Below are 23,434 nucleotides of genomic sequence, written 5' to 3'. Positions count from 1 at the left end.
AAATCTTGTAAAACAATATACAAAAGATGATTTTATCCTTACTCACCCTGACATCAAAAATCTTGTACACTTTAACTTTTAATACAAATGAAGGTAACTACCATTATCACTTTATCAAAACAAAATTCCTTTCTTTTAATACAAATGAAGGTAACTACCATTATCACTTTATCAAAACAAAATTCCTTTCTTTCATTCATTCACATAATATAAATTGAGTGTACTTCATAAATCTAGTAAAGGCCCAAAACATAAACTACTGTTAATGAATAAAGAAATATCTCCGATTTCTATCCCACATCCTCTCACGAGTACTTCCCGTGCCTTTGGTTATCTACCAAGCAATTGTGAACCCTTTATTCGCATATCTACTCTTTATTGGAAATCTATGTTTTTCCTTTTTTTTTAACTTTCACGTCTTAAAAAATATTTACCGTCTGAAATTAATGTGCAATTTCATCGACAAATGTAAGCTTAGGCAAAACGCTGGCTTTCAATTCAAGAAACCAAAGCAGTGTATGAAGCTAATGTTGCTCTTGAAGTCCCAAGTTTGAATCGCAGCAACATTTGAGCTCTTCATTTGTGTTGATGGTCAGGCATGGCAGCCGTTGTATTTTCAAGTTCGCTCGCTCTAGTTCCCCGACAAAATCAATTAATAATACCAGGCGGGTGTGTTTTCTCAGGTTTTCGTTCGGACAAGCTGCACAAATCAACTGCATTTAAGAAAACTCTGCGCACGAGAGAATCATTTTCTATATCAGCTTTTGAAGGTCGGATGGGAGGAATATTTTGCTGTAAAGTCGAGGAGAACGAAGCGTCTCTCGAAGAACAGCTAGAATTCACTGTTCGACGAATTCATTACTACAGGTTTGGCTAAAGGATTGTACATTAATGTAAATTTGTTAGAGCTGCATTTTTCGACAGCTCTTGTTTAATAATTGTATTTGCATCAAAGTTGTAAATCTATTTGAGGCGCGTTTTTCGGCAATTTGATCCTTGCAGTTCAAATAGAGGACACCGTATTAATTACTGCTTGTTGCTTACAAATAGAGTACACTGTAGTAATCATGGTTTGTTGCTTACAATAGAGTACACTGTAGCAATCACTGTTTGTTGCTTAATCTGGAATCCTTGAAATGCACGGAATAATTTTCAGACAGGATTTAAATGAATTTGCATTTTTAAATATGTAAAGTAGCCTGGAGCTGTAGAGTTATCTGATTGTTTAATCTCAGACTCGGGAGAAGTTGGCAACCTGATTCTTGGCCCCGTGGCCAAAACTTGGAGGTTTTTAAAATTATAATATATAAGAATTTTTTTTAGTGGTTCTCTCTTCTTATTTTTTTGTAGTTTTTTGTTCTATTTCTTGATTCTTTAAGCGGACTCGGCTAAACTTCGTTGAGCCTTCCTTGGCCCGTGCCCCTCCGAGTATTCATCAGCACTCAATTCAGTCTCAAAACTGTGGTTAAAACTAAGTTCAAGCTATATATAATAACCCTGGACTTGTCCAGCTCTTTGACTTGTAATAACCCTTGAGCTCCCCGCCCGAATACCTTGCTAGGCAACTCTTTTTGTTTTAGATTGTGATGTAATCTTTTGGCCTTTTCACTCCATCTCACTTCACAAAGTAGTTCAAAAATTTCCCCAAAAATCTTGAGCCTTGTACGACACAATGGAGTCAGGCAATCCAAATGAAACCGAATATTGGAAAGAATAACTCATCTGCTTCATGCTCTTTTTGTGAGTTTTTACATGGAATTAAATAACCCATATTGCTGGATCTATCTACCATAGCATACGGGTAGTCATGCCCATGCTTTGACATAGGAAAAGTTCCCATAAAATCCATAATACAGTGTATGCACAACCTTTCTTTCTTAATCTCAGGTTCGCATGTTAAACATCCTGTAATGAATTTTTGAGACCTCTTTTTACATCTTGGGCAAATATATTTACATCTGGAATTGAGCCTTGGTTTAGCCAACACCAAAATGACTTGAAACTTATGAAGAATGTGCTTTTCTTATGAGTATAAATGTTTCCTCCTTGAGCGAACCTAGCATCTCCAACTTGTAGAGTAGCCCGTTGCTGAGATAAAATTCAATTTTTTCTTCAACACCTTGTCTTTGTGTGTTCGAATGCTGATATTTCTCCCCAAAAAATTGCATCTGGAGAATATGCCTCATTGAGATAAATAAGGATTTCCAAACACAAGATCAAACACATCAAGAGGAATAACATTTGCTTCAAACTCATCAATATATTCTAAATTGTTGATTAACTTGACCTTGCATTTCTTGGTCACTTGAATCTCTACACCTTTCTTCACCTTTGACCCAACTAGTGTACATTTTATATGGATGTTCCAATGTTGATGTTTGTAAGTTTGCAAACCAAGTTTTTTCCTTCTTGAGTGAGTTTGATTTGAAAAATCTTTCTCATTGCTTCTTGTTCCATGCTTCTTGTTCCGACATCAATTACATTTCCATTGACTAAGTCTTGTTCAGGGATTCCTTTCAGCACTTTTAAACATGGAATTGTCTTTTCTTGAACAGTTTAAAAATCTTCCCAAAACTCAGCTATGCTCTAGATTATATATTATGAATGTGTTGGTGTTGGAAATAAGCCACACCCGGACCGACGATGGACTGGTCCAAGAGGGGTCAGTAGCTCAGTGGTAGAGCACTCCAGCAGCGATGGAAGGTCCTAGGTTCGAGTCCTAGCTGGTCCATGTCTCAACATGGTATCAGAGCTAGGTCCAGGCTAGGAGCCCCAAGCACACGAGAGGTGTGGCTTAAGGGGGGGTGTTGGTGTTGGAAATAAGCCACACCCGGACCGACGATGGACTGGTCCAAGAGGGGCCAGTAGCTCAGTGGTAGAGCACTCCAGCAGCGATGGAAGGTCCTAGGTTTGAGTCCTAGCTGGTCTATGTCTCAACAGAATGAAGAGATCTGACCGTAGACCCGTGCCAATTCTTCCATGAATTTGATGGCCTTCTCTGCAACTTCTTTAATCCATTCCTTGGCCTCTTGGGCTGCCATATTCATTCCTTCAAAGCTCTCAACTGATTCTTGTGGAAGAGCTAATAGTGGAGCGACTGCTGCCTTGTCTCTTCTAATTGGATTTACAAAATGTTGGATACAATCCTTCAATTGCTCATTCTCCACTTTGAGTTTGTCCTTCTTTTCTTCCTCTTTCCTTAGCCTTTCCTTGATGGCCTTGACTGAATCATCTAACTCCTGGACTTCTTGTTCCTTTGTAGTAGGACCTAAGTCCATAGTCATTAGTTCATAATCTTCAGGAGCGATGTCCTCTTTTGTTTTGTCAACTTTTGGAATGGCCACCCGTACTGAACATGCATGCCCTATCTCCAGTCATGTATAATACATGCCCTATCTCTAGTCATGTATAATATTTTCTTCCAAATTTGTACCTTCAAAAGCCCAAGTTATAGAGAAATAACCAATCACAATAAAACTCACTCGCAAATTTCTTTTTGCTTGCAAAACCTCAATAAATTTTTATTTTTAAATCTCTGGTTCCAGGAAAGATATTTCTCTTCCTAACAAACTATTGTCTTTTGAATATTGAGCACAATTGTGAACCTTGCGTGTATCCAGCATGATTAACTAGGAAGAAACTTTAATCTCGGAGGCCAATTACCCTTAGAGTTTTCATCGCAACACAAATAGTTAAATACAAGTTGCCTGAAAGATGATTAATTGAGACAATTTTATTTAATAAAATAAATTATTCCCTTTCCAATTCCCTGAATTAGCTTATGGGAATGAAATAGGCTAAAGGGTCTTTTCCACACACCTAGATCGAAGAAGTGGACATTACAAAAGAAATAAAAAACCTATATCCACATTAATGAAAATTATTGTCCATGTTCGGGGAAATTTATAGTTACCTATTTGGATGATATTCTGCTATTCTGGAGTATTAATTGGGAGGATGATCTCCAGCATGTACTTATGGGAAAACTTTGCAGCTTTTCATAATTTTAATGTAAGTGTTGTGAGGAAACTAAATAAGTGATAAAATTGAACAAGGAGTGGGGGTAAAGGTCTAATGGCATAGAATAACGTGTGTTTGAGATAATGCATGTTAGTTAAGTTGATAGCTAGTAAGGATATGTTTTGTATTTATCAGTCTCGGAATTTTACCAACTATTATCAGTTTATGGACTGTGGTTTCTCCGTGTCAGTCACTTCTAGTTAGATTCATTTTTCTCTAGATTTATCTTGTGAATAACATTTTTTGAAATTTATCTAGGTAAGAAAAAATTAAAACTTATGTTGAAGTTCTGTGCATCATCTTGGTGTAAAATGCTTCTATATACTTTTGTTGTACATGTATTGCCACGAAATTGCTGGCCATTCAAAACCTAATTGTTTTCAAGCTGTTTCGAGGGGTTTAAGGTTGTGCCATAAGGATAACCCTTTGTTGGTATACCATATCGCAACTCACTTAATAGAAATTGTTTTGACAGGAAAGATCATGTCTATGAGAACTGGGGGCTTCATGCTTGGGGAGATATAAATGTCCAGACACTGTGGGAGAAACCTTTAACTGTCACAGGATCTGATGATTTTGGTGTGTATTGGGATATTAGGGTGAAGCCCGGTGGAGTTTTGAACTTTATTATTCATAAAGGGGAAACTAAGGTTAGTAAGGAGATGTCTAGCTTTCAGCTTAAGGCCTTCTTGTTGTGGGAACTTCTAATTAGGGTTTCATATCGATTATAACAAAGAAGAGGGGATGAATGCACAATTTACATTTCTGTTGTATCCTTAGGGTAGAGTTTCTCATGGATCACTGGCAAATGAAGATGATATCTCTCTGTTCATGCAGGATTTCTCTGGATCTATATTGGCCGAGGATACTGATATCTGGGTGATTTCAGAGTGTTCATCAGTGTTTAAAGTGAAACCAGATCTTACTTCAGTGCTTAAGGTACATGAATAAAACATGTCATATTTCAAGCCTTGAATATCTTTTGTTTCTCCTTGAAGTCATTGTTTATTATATTTGTCATAGTCTCCTACCTTGGTTTTCCTTTAACATGTTTGCTTCGAATCATTTGAACTTGCTTTACTCCTTTAGAAATGCTTTACAAAACAAGAAGACACAAGGGAAATTCCAGGGACAGATGGACATTCTTAGTAACCTTGAAACTTCGAAAAGAAAAATTGAAACATAATGAAATAAAACAAATGAATCAAAGACTAGAATCAAATACATGAAATAATGAATGCAAGTTTGATTTCTTAAAGAAGTCCCATTTGACTAATTTCTCTAGCAAAACCATTTACTATAATTTGCACTGCTATCAATTTTTAAATTTTGCAAATAAAGTCTGACAGATAATATGTGAAATCATCAGGGCTGGAAAAATCACAAGCTATCCTTAAAGATGATATTTGATTTCTTTAATATTTTGAGAGTGTTCCAAGGTTGCAGCCCCCCCCAAATTTCCACTGGATCAACTTAAAGATTTCCAGTAGCTCTATGTTGTGATGCTCACTTCTCTCATGCATGTAACATGAGGTGCTTTATTGTCCTCTATCTGAACTTTTTTTTCTATATATCGTCAATTTTCTTTTCCAAAATCATATGAAATCTGATGCTCATATCCTTCATTTTCAATCTGAATGAGGATTCCAAGGTGGACACATTTCTTCTTCCTAAAGTTGAATTTGGTTCAGTTGAGTTTCTATTCCTCTTCTTATCACTAAATTGTTATTTTTATTTTCATTGCTCATTTGCTCAGAATTACCACCACAAAAGCTCCATTTCTCTTCTACCATGCTTTTCTGCTTCAGAGGTTTCCCTATCTGAAAATTTCATTGTAAATTTTCATCCTTTCCAGTGCAACCCGTTTTCTATTCTACTTTTCTCTATCCATAATTACAGTGCAGAAGAATGTGGTCTAATACCTTTTAATATCATTAAATGATTGGACTCAATTTCATTTCATCATCTTTTATTAATAATTAGCTAGATCCCATACTTGGAAGTTGGTCCCATGCTTATGCATCTTGTTTACCAACATAATAAATATTTCCTAGGCATAACTCTATTTTGACTTACCAGAAAGCTGTACGAGCTTTTTGTGAAATTGCTATTTGCTTCTGCCCAGATTTCCCAATTTTTATTTCCTCATTGATTCAGCTCAAATTATAGTTTCCAAAACCCTCGAATAGGAGCTTTCAAATTAAATTGAGTCTATTAAGAGACTTGAATTTCTGTACCTTGAATGAGAATGGCTTGTTTTAAGTCTGAAAGGTCCATTCTGTTGGAAATATTACAGTTGTCATTGATGTCAAAAGAGAAAATGTGGTACAGTAGGCAATGAAGTTGAGTTGGATAAATGGATATATGAATTTGCATAGTTGCTTAGGACACATCTTGCTATAGACCTTGAATCAGATATGGATTTGTAAACAATGGGTATAGATCTCTGTTTGGAGGCTTTGAAAAATGATGCAACAAGTGAAGACACTCAACGCTTGTTTTAAAAGGCAGCAAGTAAGCTCCAAGAGATTTTAGCTGTGGCCTTGTTTGATTGAGGAGTACTGTTGTGACGTTTTCACACATTGCCCCATTGCAAATGGGGATCCCCACTTTCGCTTTTAGCTTAAGTGTTTTAGTTGATTCGTCTTAGCTTGGCAATAGTTGTAATCTTTAACCTTTGCTTGTGAGAGGGTTTGTCTTGTTGGTCTGGGTTAGGTGTAACCCTTGGTATGTCTTAGGTATGCAATGTCTTTTCGTTAGGGTAAGTCAGTTAGGAACTTAACTGTCGAGTCCCGGACTCCTGTGTAGGCGTTAGGATGGAGAATTGAGGTCAAATTGCTAAAATTAATCAAAGTTGTCAATATTGTCAAATGTTGCAAAATCTTGTCAAAGTTGTTAATGTTGTCAATTTGGTCATAGTTGTCAAGGTGCATGGGGTTTGTTCTTAGGAATGGACATAAGAGGGAGAAGTGGTAAGTTTTCTTATAATTCTGTCAGGAATCGTAAGCTCAATACCTTAAGGTCATGAACTTCAAGTTCATATTTGTGTAGGCCTAGGTGGGGGAACAAGTATGAAATTTTGACTAAGTCAAGAGTCAATCCCCTTGCACTATGTACATGCACTCAAATTTGTGCAAGAGCCTAGCATAAATGCACTTAGGGTAAATGAGGAAAAGGAACTTAAAAATTTTCTAAGGTTTGAGCAAATTCCCCCTCACCTTGCAAATCAATCAAGTTTGTCCACAATATTGTGCAGACAAGGGTTCAAATGCACTCTACTTTGTGCAATTGTCCACCTCAAACCCGACCTCATGATACAAGTTATCATTCAAAAATCGGCTAACTGTTGTCTTAGGGTGGTCTCCACAGGCATTAGTGCAAGTCTAGGTCTCATATGCGATCAAGCATACATTTGGTGCACCTAACTATCTCCAACCTACCCTTGCACTAAGTTTTGCATGTGCACATGAGAAATGCGCTCTACTTTGTGCAGTTACCTACCTCAAACCTGACCTTGTCATTGATCTCCAATGCATGCACATACAGGTAACCTACCCTTGATGATCAAATCACAAATGTCCTTAAAGTCCGACCTTGCAAGAGCAATGCACCTCATACATGAAATCCCGCTCCACCTTATTTTGTTCAAGCACCCACCTTTATGAGCTCCTACCTTATGTTGTGCAAGACCCACCTTCTATATGCGCTCAAGGACAAAAGTTGTACCAAAATGTTACCTAAGTGCACCAAGGTCTGTTTGTGCAAGGTCATAGCACTCTACTTCATTAGTGCATAAGTGCCTGCACAAAGTTGTGCAAGCGCACATCTCAAACCCACTCCACCTTTGGTTGTGCTAGAACACAACCCAAATCTGCTCATCACAAAGTTGTGCATGCATACATCTTGAATCTGCCCAAGGTCTATTGTGCATGTACACCCCCATATCCGCCTACTTAAATTTGTGCATGCAAGTATCTAAAACCTGCCAATGCAAGCATGGGTCTAATTTGTGCCCAAGGGAGGAGGAGTGATTAGATGTAAAGATCAGACCTACAGATGAAAACCAGACCTTGAAAAATTAAAACAAATGAGACAAAACTCATACCTAATCCTAATATGCAGAGCAGAACAATGACTAGTCATGTGTGAATAGTGTTTGAAGGAGAAAGGTGGCCTTATATTTACATGAGTTCAATCATTGATTCACCAAACTGGCTGAATTGATCTAGAGCAAGTTAAAAAGAAATCTAAGTGCCTAGCAGCCGACTTAGACAATGTGTACGGCCTTCCCTAGGGGTCATTTTAACTTATAAATAAAATAAGCATTTAAATGGCAAATGACATATGGGTTTGCATCATTGGGCTGTTGAAATATGTAGCTAGAATTGGATTCTAGTTTAAGTTATTTATGTAATCATGGGTGGCAGCATGTTATTTGTCTAACTTGTAAAGCATTTAGGTTCGACCCTAAATGGGCGAACCCCTTGTGCAATTATGTAACTTGTAATTAGGGCCGACCTATATGTAACTTGTAATTAAAGGTCTGATCCTATTCTTGGCGCCAAAACTACAAGGCCGACTATGATCTATTGGAAGGTTTTAATTCATATATATACAAGATGATTTGTGATCATTCTAACATCAATACAATCAGCAAATTTCCTATCTCTGCAATCAGCAAATAATCGAGGGTTCCTGAATCTGTCTAAAGGCTGGCGAACTTGTATTCCAAGCTGAGCGAACATCCTTCAGTGCTGCCGAATGAAGTTACAGTGACAACGATCTGCATTTTAAGGATTGTCAAGGTCATAGCATTTCAGATAAGTCTGCCCTAGCATGGGAATGTTGTAATTGTGCTACTGTGTTTGATCTAATATAAACTGAGATAATTGTTGCTGGGTTTTTCACCTCCAAGAGGGAGGTTTTCCCAGGGTACTACTGTGTTATGTGTATTGCGTTTATTGTTTTATGTTCTTTGTTATCAGTTTGATCATAAAATCAAGATGGGCTGCTAGGAGATCAAGGAAACAATACCCACAAACATAAAATGATCTTTTATGAAGATATGATCCAAAATGTACTTCTCTTTGTAGCTGGAATGGAATGGTACGGCCAGCTCTGGAAATGGTCACCAAAACCTTTGAAACTCGAACATCACTTAGAATAAGCATATATCCCATCAAAATCTGAAAACCCAATGCAATCTGCAAACCCAAATAAAAATACTTCGAAAACCTTCATTTCAAATCAGATTGAAAACACCAAACTCAAGTCAAAACCTTAAACACTTGAACTGTAGAACACAATCAGCTAGGGTGGATCTTTCACCATTGAAACTAGGCTAACTGATGAGTGATTTCATCCTCAACAGTATTCAGAAGAACATCTAAATTCATTCTAGCAGCATTTCTCTATCTTCACAATATTCAACATAGACATAATGAAATCCAAAACTATATTTCATAGAGTTTAAATAAAAAGTTAGGGCAACACCTGAATAGGTAATCTCACATAATAAAATAATAAACTTTAGCCGTTGTTAATTTTGCATTTCTCCTCCCAAGCTTGGGATCACTTTTGAAAACTAAAATAACATTTAAATCTTTTACTTTTTAAACTTAAGCCTCCTTCAAACTTGACGTCTCCTTTTGGTGGCCCTTTTTAGAGATATTAAAATATTATTTCTCCCACCTAAGCCTTGGTGTCCACTTTTTTGGAATATAAAATAAGTTGTTAAAACATAAGTTACGTCCCCTTCCCTACACATGTTCCAAGGGGTCACTTTATGAACATTGTATTTCAGTTAAATAATAAAGCCACTTAATAAAGTATTTAAGTGAAATAACAGAATAATACTTGCCGACCTGCAATTCACCAAGCTCTGAAACTGAAGAGTCTGCACTCTAAAGATGAGGCAGACTAGTTATCCAAAATCTGACTTACTATAAATAGTAATATGTTAGAAATAGGTAAAACTATCCAAACCTTGAAATCGAAGATACTGCTTTCTGAAGTTGAGGGGAACAGTGACTGAGACCTCTCAAATATATAACTTACTACAGCTCAATTCTAGGTTCCTCACACTCCAAATAGCCATTTGGGCATGGCATGGAAAACAATGCACAAAAGTAGGGTTACAAAATATTTGGTTGTAGTCCCACATTAATTTAGATAAAAAGCCAAAAGGGAGTCTCATTTCTTCCCCAATTAATTTCTCAAAAATCATTCCAAATTTGGAAAAATTCAAATTTATTTTCCGATGCATCTCCAACAAATTTGATGAATGTTTAATTTCTTTCCCCAATTATAAAATTGAAATTTCAAAAATCAAAATATACCCTTTGGTTTTAAATATGCACATCAATACTTTTTTGAAGTCAAATTCTCATCCACTACATATCGGAAAATTTTGCCATAACCTTGGCTTAAAATTGAACATTTTGAAACTTTACTATCTATGATCTAATGTTTTTCATTTTGACAAATACTTATCTCTCCACTGTCAAACAACTTCTGATCATAGAGTCACAACATCATGTCTATTTGTTTGTATTGTGTGTTGTTTGTAACTAGGTAAAAATGGGTTCGGATTGCCTTAAGGCAACATCTGAACCCATATAGGACTGGGTCCTATCCTAAAGGGGTAACGTGCCCCCAAGTTGGGCCCAGCCCTATACCTCCACACCACCCTAAATACTCCACGCCACAATAAATAAATTGGCGCCAAAAGAGGGAGGCCGACTTGGATTTAATAAAGGCTAAGGACTCATATAAATAAAGGTTAAAATGCAAATACAAACACATATTCAGTTATCCATGAAATTAGCGAATTAGCTCTGCAAACAAGAGGTGCGAAATCACCAAAGAAGGTTGTGCGAATTTGTCCAAGGATTGGGCGAACTTATTCAAGAGGATATAGGGCATTTTGGTGCAGTTTTGAAGCATGCAAAAGGGCAGATCTGATATATAAAGATCAGATTCAGAAAAGAAAGCTAAGTATTGTATTTGTGCAATAAGAGTGAATACATAATCTGACTTGTGGGTCTTTAATGCTGGGTTTTTCCTCCTTGGAGGTTTTCCTAGGGTATTTGTGTTTGTCTCTTGGTTCCTTGTTTCATTCTTGAATTTACTTGATTATAGTTTACTAAATTACAAATCTGATTAATAAACTAGGGCATAATCAAATGATACAAATCTGATTAATAAACTAGGGCATGATTAAATGTTACAAATCTGATTACTGATCTAGGGCACGAATTTAAACATGGTATCAGAGCTAAGGTTATACTAACCCTCAGATTTCAGTAAGCTCTTACCTTCAGGTTGTTGTTCGTCTTTTATTAAGATAATGACAGGGGTGAAGTTAGAGGGCATCATCGGGTCCTCATCAAGGAGTCATTCTTTAATTCATTAAAGATTGTGGAGATTCGAGTGAAGAACCAAAGAAGGAAGTAACTGATATTTCTCCTTTTAGATTTTCAGATCTGTGGAATGCAAAGGGTATACTGTGGAGTTATTACCTTATTTAGACCTTCAGAGTTGTTGATTTTCAGAATTGGTCTAAACCCTAGATTGGTATATATTTCATGATTCTTAACCCTTGATGTGATCTGATCCAATTTTAATAATGATTGAATCTTTGATGGTATGGTAGATTTGTTTTGCTACTAGACATGCAACTACTATTTTGTATTGCTAACAAAATCAGTTGTATTCCCACCAATCTTCAAACCCTAGCTGACTGTGCTAAGGCACATCAAGAGGAGATTGCGAATTATGGCTTTTGAAGATAGACTGCAAAGTTAGTTTCTATTGGGGAAGCTTTCGGTTCCAGTGTCAGTGTTATCTAAACATCAACAGGTGTATTTTTCTTAATTCTTTATTAACCTTGTGATGAGAGACTTTATGATAATTGAAGGTTAAGTATTCCTGTTGAATAAGTTTGTCGATTTGTTTATATGGGGTTTCTTTGTCAAGCTGTAATAATAAGGGTTTCATTATCAATACTTGCTTCTTATGGGTTTGTGCTTACTTAGTTTTGTAAAACCCCTATTGGGTTGTGTGAAAGGAAAATGATATTCTCTTTGAATTAACCCGTGTTGGGCCAATCATGTTTGGAGGTTCCCTGTGTCAGGTGTTTATCCTTGTAGGTCTACAAGCAAGTTTGTACCTGTGTTATCCCAAGTTACCATCCTTATATCATCCCTGTTGCATTCGAGCTCATGTCATTAAATGTTGTGACAAATGCAATTTTATTATGTGTTAGTTATCTGTTAAAATAACTGCATGACAGGTTGCTTTCAGTTAATTGGTTGTGATGATGCTCTTTCCTACATAGTAGAAGTTAGAATTTATTGTTGTAAATAGCATATGTAGGAAGAGTGAAAGATGATCAAGTCAGTGGTGTCCTTCTGTGATTAGCATTGAGATCTCTTCAGGCTGAGGTAAGCATTTTACTCGTTAATTTCTTCTACTTCCACCAAAGCTGAATATAATTAGGATCTTGTTCAGCAAAGTATGAAGATTCTGTTCTACTTGATATTTATCAATCATATGTATGTAGTCATACTATATCTTGTGATTGGGTTTCTAAGAAATCTCAATTTCAATTGTTCAGTTTGAAAGATGATTTGGCTTATGTATTTTGCTTGCTTGAATAAGTATATAAGGATCCTTTCAGGCATGGTTATTCGGATGGGAACTAGGTTGTATCTCAGCCTCTCGGGGTTAAAGATGAATGTTTTCTGAAAATTCACCTTGCAGAAGGTGAAAGTAAGAGAAAAGCAAGTAGCATCTTCAGTGTTATATGATTTCTGGTTCCTTTATTGATTCTTATTTGATTAAGGATTAAGAGGGAGTCCTATCTTCAATAAAGACTTAGTATTTAAAGAATTGACAATCATTTGTTAAGTCTAGGGTTTTGTAAAGTTCTAACTTCCTTTCTTAAAGTATTTTGGATTTTGATGTGATGATTTAACTCTATTCTCATCATTGGAATATAAGGAATTATTATATGTCAAGGATCTAACCAAATTATTCCAAGTCAAGTATACTTTTGATATTTAGAATAATGGATTGTAAACCTTTATGAAAACTAACATAAAGATTGAGGATGTTTGTAGCAAAGTCTGATTTTGCAGATTCATCTGAAGACAAGCAGCTGATTGGTGGATGCCTCATGAGCAGCTGATTGGTGGATGCCTCAACTAATTCATGATCAAGGTTGAAGCATGTTGTTGCTGCCAAGCGTATCTTGTTGCATTTTGAAAATCTCAAATGATTGTGAGCAGAAGACTGTAATCACCTCAGAAGGCTAACTCAGATTCTGAAGTGTCTCGGATAAGGAGAGTCACTTCAATCTCTTGTTGTAACTTGGATACCCTATGATCTCTTAGGACTACAGAAAACAGTCCTCAGTCACACTGAGTACTGCTGAAGCTAAATTCATTGGAGCATGAACTATCAAGGAAATTGTGTGGTTTTTCAAATTCTTGTTGAATGGTTTCTTATAATTATTTATTATCAAAGTCGTATAGAGATACCTGAAAATTCAGTGTTTTATGGCAGGATAATCTTGTGTTGCAAATGTTCTCACCAAGTCTTTTGAAGCTTGAGTACTTCAGAAGATAGACTTGGAGCTGTGGAGAACACCGTCTTGATTGAGAAGGAGTCTCAACTTCAGTGATGCATTGTGTTTCATCAACCACCCTTTGCGGGTAATGTAAGGTGGTAGTGTAATCTTCTCAAGGAGAAGAGTAATTGTTACCATCCTCTGCGGGCAATGTAAGATGGTAGAAAAGATGGATTTCATCCTATGCTTGTGTGTTGGATGGAAAGTGTACTAGATAGAAGATTATGTTTATTCATTATTTGCTTGTGTGCAAAATGGAGGACTATGGTTTATGTAACTTCATTCTATGCTTGTGAGCAAGATGAAAGATTATGACTTTCTGATGTTACATTCTTCTCTGGGAGAAGATTGAGGTAAAGGTAATGCATTCTTCTCTGGGAGAAGATTAAGGAGAATACTCGTGTGCAAATAAAGTTGGTGCTGCAATCTTCTCTGAGAGAAGATTGAAATGGAAGCTCTTCATCATTCTTGTCAGGCAATGAATGGTGTATATGCGTGATAGATATCATGGAAAGAGTCCATGATGTGCATATATATACTTGTGTTTGTATTCATGTCTTGCAGGTGTACATGATAAAGTTCTGGATTCATCCTCTAAAGGCAAGGCAAGATGAATATTATAAAAGGATCCATGATGAGTTACCATTATGTGATTTGGCTACTTATTACTTATGGTTACTGGCTACTTGTTGTGATCCTCTCTAAGGAGTGTTGGTTGAGTTCAGATTACAGATTGCACAATGAATGTATCAGGAAAAGTACTTTGGGTATCTGCTGCAACTTGGGCTCTGCAGTGATCTCTTGGGCATGTAGAAAGCAATCTTCCGTAGCATTGAGCACTGCAAAAGCTGAGTACATTGCAGCATCTGTTGCATCCAGAGAAGCAATGTGGCTTCGCAAACTCCTCGTTGGATTATTCGGTCAAGCTAGTGGTCCTACCACCATTCATTGTGATAATCAAAGCTGTATAAAGATGTTAGTAAATCCTGTGTTCCATGACCGGTCCAAACATGTGGAAACCCACTATCACCTCATTTGGGATATGGTACAAAGAGGCGCCATTCAACTAAAGTACATTAGCACGGATGAACAGGTTGCGGACATCCTTACCAAACCCTTATCCAGAGTGAAGTTCGAATACTTCAAAGACAGACTTGGTATTGTGGAAAACGGAACTCTGATTGAGAGGGAGCTCCAATCTCAGTGACTCTATTTGCAGCACTTTGATCATTCTTTGCTTGTGTGCAAGAATGAATTGTGTCCAATCTATGCTTGTGTGCTAGATGGAAAATTGTAATTATGTAAAGACCCACTTGTGTATTACACTTTCTATGCTTGTGTGCTAGAACCATCCTATGCTTGTGTGCTAGGTGGAAGATGTAATTCTATGCTTGTGTGCTAGATCCATTCTATGCTTGTGTGCTAGATGGAACTCTAAAGGTTCAGATTATGTATTCTCTTCTTCCCTAGTTAAGAGGGAGTGTTGTTTGTAACTAGGTAAAAATAGGTTCGGATTGCCTTAAGGCAACATCCGAACCCATATAGGACTGGGTCCTATCCTAAAGGGGTAACGTGCCCCCAAGTTGGGCCCAGCCCTATACCTCCATGCCACCCTAAATACTTCACGCCACAATAAATAAATTGGTGCCAAAAGAGGGAGGCCGACTTGGATTTAATAAAGGCTAAGGACTCATATAAATAAAGGTTAAAATGCAAATACAAACACATATTCAGTTATCCATGAAATCAGCGAATTAGCTCTGCAAACAAGAGGTGCGAAATCACCAAAGAAGGTTGTGCGAATTTGTCCAAGGATTGGGCGAACTTATTCAAGAGGATATAGGGCATTTTGGTGCAGTTTTGAAGCATGCAAAAGGGCAGATCTGATATATAAAGATCAGATTCAGAAAAGCAAGCTAAGTATTGTATTTGTGCAATAAGAGTGAATACATAATCTGACCTGTGGGTCTTTAATGCTGGGTTTTTCCTCCTTGGAGGTTTTCCCAGGGTATTTGTGTTTGTCTCTTGGTTCCTTGTTTCATTCTTGAATTTACTTGATTATAGTTTACTAAATTACAAATCTGATTAATAAACTAGGGCATAATCAAATGATACAAATTTGATTAATAAACTAGGGCATGATTAAATGTTACAAATCTGATTACTGATCTAGGGCACGAATTTAAACACTGTGATTGTTTGTTATACAAGTCATGCACAAGTCACTCATGTATGACAAGTTCCCAACTATTTTTGAATGAAACAACATGGACATAGGTTTTAGATCCACATGAACATTAAATTATGGTCAAAGCTTTTTGATTTTTGAGTTGAAATGTGATTATTTTGTTTCCTACTAGGCTACACAAAAAATAAAGATTAAGGTTCTGTTGTCACAAAAGTTTGCACCCTTGCCGAGCTATCAACTTAGCAAGCTTCTGAAACATGGAAAGAACCCCGAAGTGTGGGACCTGTTAATGTTTGTAGCTTCAGTCGAATGATCATTTAGAATACATATAATATATGTTGATTAATAACAATATATTATTATTAATCATATAAAATTTAATATTCAATATTAATCTATTATATTATTCTAAATTAATAATTGATTGATGAAACATTATAATATTGATTAAATTATTATAATTAAAGGAGAGACATGTCCGTTCAAGGACATGCCTCTCCAAAGGAATATATATAGTATAATGTTATTCAATTTGAGAACACATAGAATTCCAAGAATGCAAGTATTAGATTGAATCAGATATATACATTAAAATACATCCAATAAAACCTGGGAAAATCAACATGGTATCAGAGCTCAGGCCTGTGAAGTTTAATTTGGAGGTTGGAGAGGGTTGGAGAATTCAGTTTTTTCTAGAATTTTCAGTCTGAAATATGCCATTGTATGGCCTTTGGTTGGCCTCAAAATGAGGACTATAATATATGGATGGAAAGATCTGTCTTTCTAGTTTTCAAATATGTTTATCTCATCAAATTTGATTCAGTTTTGTGCAAGATATGACGACTTTGGTGCAGGTCACTTGAAACCCTACCTAGGGTTAGCAGTTTTGGGAAAAATGTCATAACTTTTGTTTTAACCGTTGGATCTGGCTATAACTTGGAGGAAATGTTTGTAATTAGATTTTCTAACATCTCACCGAAGAGATTGGATAAATTTGGTAAATTGCAAAAGTTATTAACGACTGTGTGTGGCAGATCATAATGAAAGTGTTGATCAAAATTATGAAAATGTTCTACATCATTCAAAGGGAATTATGATGAGAGATGATTCATGCGTGATATTTTTTATATGGGCTCACCTTATGAAAGGAAATGTTTTAAACTTAAGATAAGTATTCCATGTTTTATTAAGGCACATGAATTATTGAGTTTGTAATTTATGCTATAATATTGGCTAGTAAAATCTTGTATGCTTCTATCATTGGTATTTCTGTTTGAGATAATTTAGTTTATGAACTATTTGTAATCTCTTTCTGACATACCTTCAGGACGAAAGCACAATAAAATTGAATTAAAGGGAGAAATAAATTGATGCTTATAAACGAATTGATGATTGAGACCAGATGCAGAGGGAGTTTGACATTTCAAAAGAGGACAAGAGGTTGATGCAAGAACTTGAGCTTCAGAGGGAGTAGATGGTTCAGTCAACTTGCGACAATTTCGATCATAGTGATTGAGAGGGTTTTTCACTATTGAAGGTGAAACACATATGAGGTAAAACTTGATTCAATTGATTATTATACTAATGAAATCATTTAATGCCTTATGGGCCCTGTGTAAATCATAAGGAAGTGACGACTTCCAAATGATTTCCACTTGTATTTTTGAGGTTATTGGAAGGTGACGATCTTACAATAACTTGAGCTTGTGGATAGAATCACTAACAGAGGCAATCCACATGAGAGCTCGTGGATAGAATTGCCGACTGAGGCAATCCACGTGAGAGCTCATGGATAGAATCGCCGACTGAGGCAATCCACGTGAGAGCTTATGGATAGAATCGCCGACAGAGGCAATCCACACAAGAGCTTGTGAATAGAATCGCCGATGGAGGCAAATTCACACCTTGAGACTATGGTCCCCTGTGATGAGCATCATATGGTTGATGCAAATACTCCCAATATCATGAGATGATATTTTTGAGTTATGGTGAATATCATGTGCCTTGATATTCTTGTTTATACCATACTTCTTGATATCATAGTGAGATAATATTTTCTCTATTCCATAATTAATCTAAACTTAATGCATTTCCATTGATTTTATCTTCCCTAGCTAAGAGGGAGTGTTAATTATGTTTTGTGTAGCTATGGTGAGGGCCATAAGTGTTGACATGGGAGATCACTACACATTCTGTCTGATCATCCTCCCTAGCTAAAAGGGAGTGTTAATGTTTGTAGCTTCAGTCGAATGATCATTTAGAATACATATAATATATGTTGATTAATAATAATATATTATTATTAATCATATAAAATTTAATATTCAATATTAATCTATTATATTATTCTAAATTAATAATTGATTGATGAAACATTATAATATTGATTAAATTATTATAATTAAAGGAGAGACATGTCCGTTCAAGGACATGCCTCTCCAAAGGAATATATATAGTATAATGTTATTCAATTTGAGAACACATAGAATTCCAAGATTGCAAGTATCGGATTGAATCAGATATATACATTAAAATACATGCAATAAAACATGGGAAAATCAACAGGACCTTGCGCAAAGGGGTTGAATCTCTGGAGAAGGTCGACTTCCTTCTCAATCCAAGTGCAAGTGTTGAAATAACTTAACACTCCAAATTGTACTTCTAAACCTATCCTAACAACTTGTAGAGGAAAGGGAAGAAGGAAATGCTTAAATGAAAGGAGGTGATGCACCAAGATAAGAGATGTTCTTCTCCCCACCTCGAAATGGCACAAGAATCAATCGAAATACCCTGGAGATGCACAAACTTCAATTTCATGAATGACCCCAAACGCATGTATGGAGGTTAGAATTTGCTGAATGACATAACATATACATGAGAGAAAGCCACAAAACATACAGTTATAATGAAGGTAAGGAAACATACACAACATGCATAAGTTGAAGAGGGGAAAGAATGATGATTTCAATTCATTCTTAGGCCAATGGCCAAACTTACAGTTGCAAAAATGCAAGAAAATATACAAATCTTCAAGATAAGTGAGAGAGCAAAGAGTAGCTCAAGTTAGTAAGGAGAGAACCCTTTACAATGAGGCTTAATAGCCAATATATAGCAAACTGGTCACAGAGAAGAGACCAATGTGTAAGGACTGTAAATTTTATGTATTCCTCAGATTCATTTATCCTTGGCAGGCCTTTTAAAGTGTAGCAATTTTGAAAATTTGGTTGTGTTTTAGCTCTATGCGAATTGCATTGGCCCTTTTTTCTATTTTGTTGTTGACCCGTTGAGCTGGTTATATCTTTTAAAAGGGGCCCCATCCCATGGGTTTAGGTTCGTAATATGACCGGCCCCTTCCATGTTCCTTGGAATACTTGAACTGGTTGATTAGGTTTATCCCTAGGGCCTTGTTTTGTTCCCTTAAGTTCAAGCTACACAACCCCGCTACCCCTTTGTTATAACTTATTTTTTCATGTGGCCGAAAGGCATCCTGTAAGTCCATCCTTTTTTCCCTCGGTATTCCTTATACCTCTGATGTTGAAGTGCAAGTATGCAAGAGCAAAGGAAAGGAAGGTGATAAAAGAGATGTTAACCCCGTAATCAAGTCGTGCGTCAGTACATTGCCGGGTTAAGTTTGTGGGTTTGCAGGGAGAAATTAAGGGAAAATATACGAATGGGTGTGTACTCGCATTCTCGCGTAGGTCACACGAAGAGGATTAAGTAGCATGCGCTTATACAGGAGGGAAAGATGAAAGAAGCCTAAGAGAATGTCGACCTTGTATTCCCGCATCGTAATGACAAAGAACCAAAAGTATGTCGCAGGTATATGAGAGGAAAGTGTGAAGGAAGAGGTCGAGGAAGACGTTAACCTTGTGATCCTGAGGGAGTCATATAAGAAGGGTAAAACATTGTGCGGGTATGCGGGGGCGATGGGGAGTGACATAAGGTGGTCTCTACTAAGTGATTTGGCACGTAAATTGACCAAGAAAGGGTTCCAATTCAGATTTCATGCCATAATTGAAGGGTTAGATGAGTTGTTTGCAAGCATGTGGAACCATGCTGGACAAGGAAATGCCAATAGGGACAGATCAAGATCTTTTGACTTTGCTTAGTAAAGAGAAAGATGGATAGACAAGAATATAGAAGATAACTTAAGTTTAATATGCAATCAGAACCTGTCTAGGGTCCTGTTGACGTGTATTTTGTACACTATCAAACACAGAATAAAATACCCAAGGGTACCTTATCCTCTCTTGAGTAAAGCCTCTGAATGCTGAAGATATCACGAAAAGGATCAATCAGGGTGACTTCAAGATTCTTCGCTGTAGGATCTCTACGTGTGGATAAGCACCAGTGGTCGTTGTGAATGCTGTTTCTTCAAGGGGTCTTACGCACTTTGAAAGCTGGTCCGTGTTGCTCTTACTTGACTGCAGGAACAGGAATTTCCTAACACTAACAAATTCCAAAAAAGATCAAAAGATAGGGTTTTTAAGAGATGAATTCTAATCTAATCCTAAGAATGACTCAATGTAAGCTGGACTTGGTAAGATTCTACCAATTTTAGTATTGCCAAGGGATTACAACTTTACTGGAATTGATGCGATCTTCTAAGGTGATTAGTGATTTTCAAATCATCAAGGATTATAGATACTATCATTAAGATACATATCAATATTTCAATAATGATTGAATGTTCAAGCAATCTCAATATCTCCAGTCGACCACACAAGGCGTCCTTACAATCAGTAAGAAGCTAGTGGTTTGGATATGAATCTCACCAAAGATCAAGCACAACACTTAGTCCTTCAAACTTAAATACTACTTCGACTGAGAATGATTCAAGAAGATAAACAACCATGAAGATAGCCACAAGTATTGCAATAAAACACCATAACTTCAATATTTTATTGATCTCAAAAGCCAAATGGACAACAATTGTTCAAAATTCCTTCTTCACTACTCAATCTTGCTACACAATAACTTTCTCTCTAAACTCTTCTAATCTCTAATTTCTAATCTGATCTCATCTAATGACAAAATGAAAATGAGTGAGGGTATATATAGCATCCTCAATTACAATGAACGACCCAGATCGAAAGAAGATCAATGGCTAAGATTTCGACACCTAAACCCTAATTAGGGTTTATTACAAAAGTTCCCCTTTTAGATGAACATTATTAAATGCATAGCCAAATATTTAATTGGCACAAAAGTCGAGGAAACATAGACCAATGACAATTAAGATGCCACATCATCCTATAACAACCTTTCTTCTAGAACCTTGTTCCCTTTCCTATACTCTTTCTTAGCATATCCAACGAATCTGAACACAATTCCTTCAATCTCAGCAATAGGAATCTCGGGAAGATTCTTCATTCGTTCCTCCAAGTGAATGACCTAATCGAAAGCAGTGAGAAGAGTTGTTTCCCATCCAGGTTCGAGTTCTTTGATCTTCTCAATCAGGAGCATGGTAGTGAACATCAGGTCTCGTTGCTCATCTGTGATGACATTTTCCTCTTTGCAAAAGATGACCTTGATCCTATCCTCCAACTCTTGGATGTCCACATCTGTCTCAATCTCGATTCGTCGGCCAAGGATGGTACACAACACTTCAAACACTTTATCCTGAATTGGATGGATGACACCTTCAACTTGACTGCATTTGGTGCTGATGTCTTCAAAAAGGACCTCTTTCATCTGGAGCAGAGCAGACCATTGTAGTAGGTTATGAGTTCCTCCATCCATTATCTTTTCTTGTGCCAGGATCCATCTTGGTGTTTGCCTTATTACTTGCAGGACAGGAATGATAACATCTCTAGTGTGAGCAAAAGCGGCTACAGTTATCAACAGATTATGAATAATCTCAAGGACCTGAATAGCTCGATGAATTGTCTTCATCATCCTTGTTGCAAATTCAATGGCTACCGTGTGGGATTTATCAATCCAAGAGCTCATAAGCTGAACCAAGCTTTTGACCCTTTCTGCTTCGCCAACTGATTCAAGGGGAAGTGCTTGCATAGGAGATACTGCTGGATCCTGATGTCTCAAGGGCTGATTGAGATGACTAAAGTAACCTCTCCAAGCACCGACCTCTCTCTCAAGCCTCTTATTCTTTTCCACTTCTTCCTTGAGTTTGTCCTTAAGCGCTTCAAACGAATCGGTTGCCTCATCCATTGCCTGTTCAGTAGTGAGTGGACCAAGCTCAAATGTTTCTAAGTCATACTCATCTGCAAGAATTTCACCTTCATACTTGTCCACTATTGGTGTAGCTATCTGCAATTTCCTGGATCCTGCTTCATCTCTTATCACCTTGGACATGTTGGTGGCCTTCTTCTTTTCTGTTGTCTCTTGAGAATTTCCTATAAGGCTCTCCAAATCAATCACATTTTCTTCTTCTTCAACCACAATCACCCTTGTCAGTCTCTCTTTCAGCCAATCTGGGATGGCGGATCTTGTCTCTCTAACTTGTATTTCCTGAGGCAGTGGTTCATCTTCTCGGAGAGGAGATGTCTCTTCATCATCATTTCTCTGATCTTCCTGTAGCTCATCAATTTGGAGAGATTGACTTGATGAATATTGAGATGTCCGTCCCCTCTCTGGCTTATCATTTTGTACCATGGATTCCATAGATTCATCAACCTCGGGTAGCATCTTCTCTTGACCTTCAGCTTGACTTGCCTTCTTTCCATGTTGAGAAGATGTGCCTGATGGGCGATCTCGATTGGCCTCCTGCTTCTTCTTGGAAGATTCTCTTTTCTCAGGTCTTTCTTTCCTCTTTGTGCCTCTGGGATGAGAAGTCTCCTCACTCACGCTTGCTCCTCCTTCTTCTGGTCTTTCCTCCAAAGTAAAAGTCATTGGTACGTTTTGCTCTCTCAACTTCTGATGTTGTACGTCCACCCATCTGCGAGTACATGATAAAACTGGAGCCATCAAAGCTCTCAAGTCCAAAATCTCAGGCTTGTTCCAATCTATCTTCACTCTCTTATCTTCTTTGTCATAGGATGACTGGAGGTATCTGCCATTGTCTTGGGCCTGATCGGCTACTCTGTAAACCTTGCATTTTCTGATAAAATCTAAAGGCAATCTGGAATGCATCTTCCTTTTAACTTCTAAATCACTTGAGAGATTCATCCAAAAGTCTTCCACCTGAAACTCATGTCCATACTTCCTAGCAACTGCCTCCTCCATATAACCATAAGGATCAAAATTCTCCCATGGGGCAAAGAAGGTGAATGAATACAAGGCTAATTCCTTCTCTGCATCCTTCGAAGCTTGAGTATTAGGACATACCTCAACTGAATTCCCCAATATGATAGGTACGGGAACTCCATTTCCATGCTTGTGTTTGGATACCTTTGCACAAGCTGCCAACTGTCTGGTTACCTCAAGTAACACTATTCTGTCTGTCGGATATCTCAGCAACATGTAGGGAGGTGAAGGACACCCATGAACTCTGATGTATGTAAACGTTTGAAACTGGATGAACCATGCACCATACCTCTTCACAAGCTCTTGTGCATCCAGAGATAGTCGATTGTGAATCCCGCCTTGCAATATCCGAGTGATGTTCATCGTGAAGGTATCATTGACTAACTTGT

General features: G+C 37.2%; 1 protein-coding gene and 1 non-coding gene across 5 annotated transcripts in view; both read left to right on the top strand.

The window, feature by feature from the left end:
• The first annotated feature begins 269 nt into the window (after window positions 1–269).
• Window positions 270–23,434, top strand: part of LOC131075735 (pullulanase 1, chloroplastic) — a 356,768-nt gene continuing 333,603 nt past the window's right edge. For 2 of the 4 annotated variants that reach the window (XR_009113252.1, XM_058012612.1), the window contains exons 1-3: window positions 270–867; window positions 4,496–4,670; window positions 4,858–4,959. Coding sequence is in view for 3 of the 4 variants with exons in the window: in XM_058012612.1 (XP_057868595.1) it covers window positions 599–867; window positions 4,496–4,670; window positions 4,858–4,959 (546 nt within the window). In the remaining variant the exon portion in view is untranslated. The remainder of the gene's footprint in view (window positions 868–4,495; window positions 4,671–4,857; window positions 4,960–23,434) is intronic. The other 2 variants (XM_058012613.2, XM_058012614.2) reach the window with 2 other exon arrangements.
• On the top strand, window positions 2,661–2,731 carry TRNAA-AGC (transfer RNA alanine (anticodon AGC)). Its single transcript has one exon. It is a non-coding gene; the product is annotated as a tRNA-Ala (tRNA).

Source organism: Cryptomeria japonica, chromosome 1, assembly GCF_030272615.1.
Source record: "Cryptomeria japonica chromosome 1, Sugi_1.0, whole genome shotgun sequence".
NCBI lineage: Eukaryota > Viridiplantae > Streptophyta > Pinopsida > Cupressales > Cupressaceae > Cryptomeria > Cryptomeria japonica.
The sequence above is the reverse complement of the archived record's forward strand: the minus strand, read 5'-3'. Positions and strand labels throughout refer to the sequence as shown.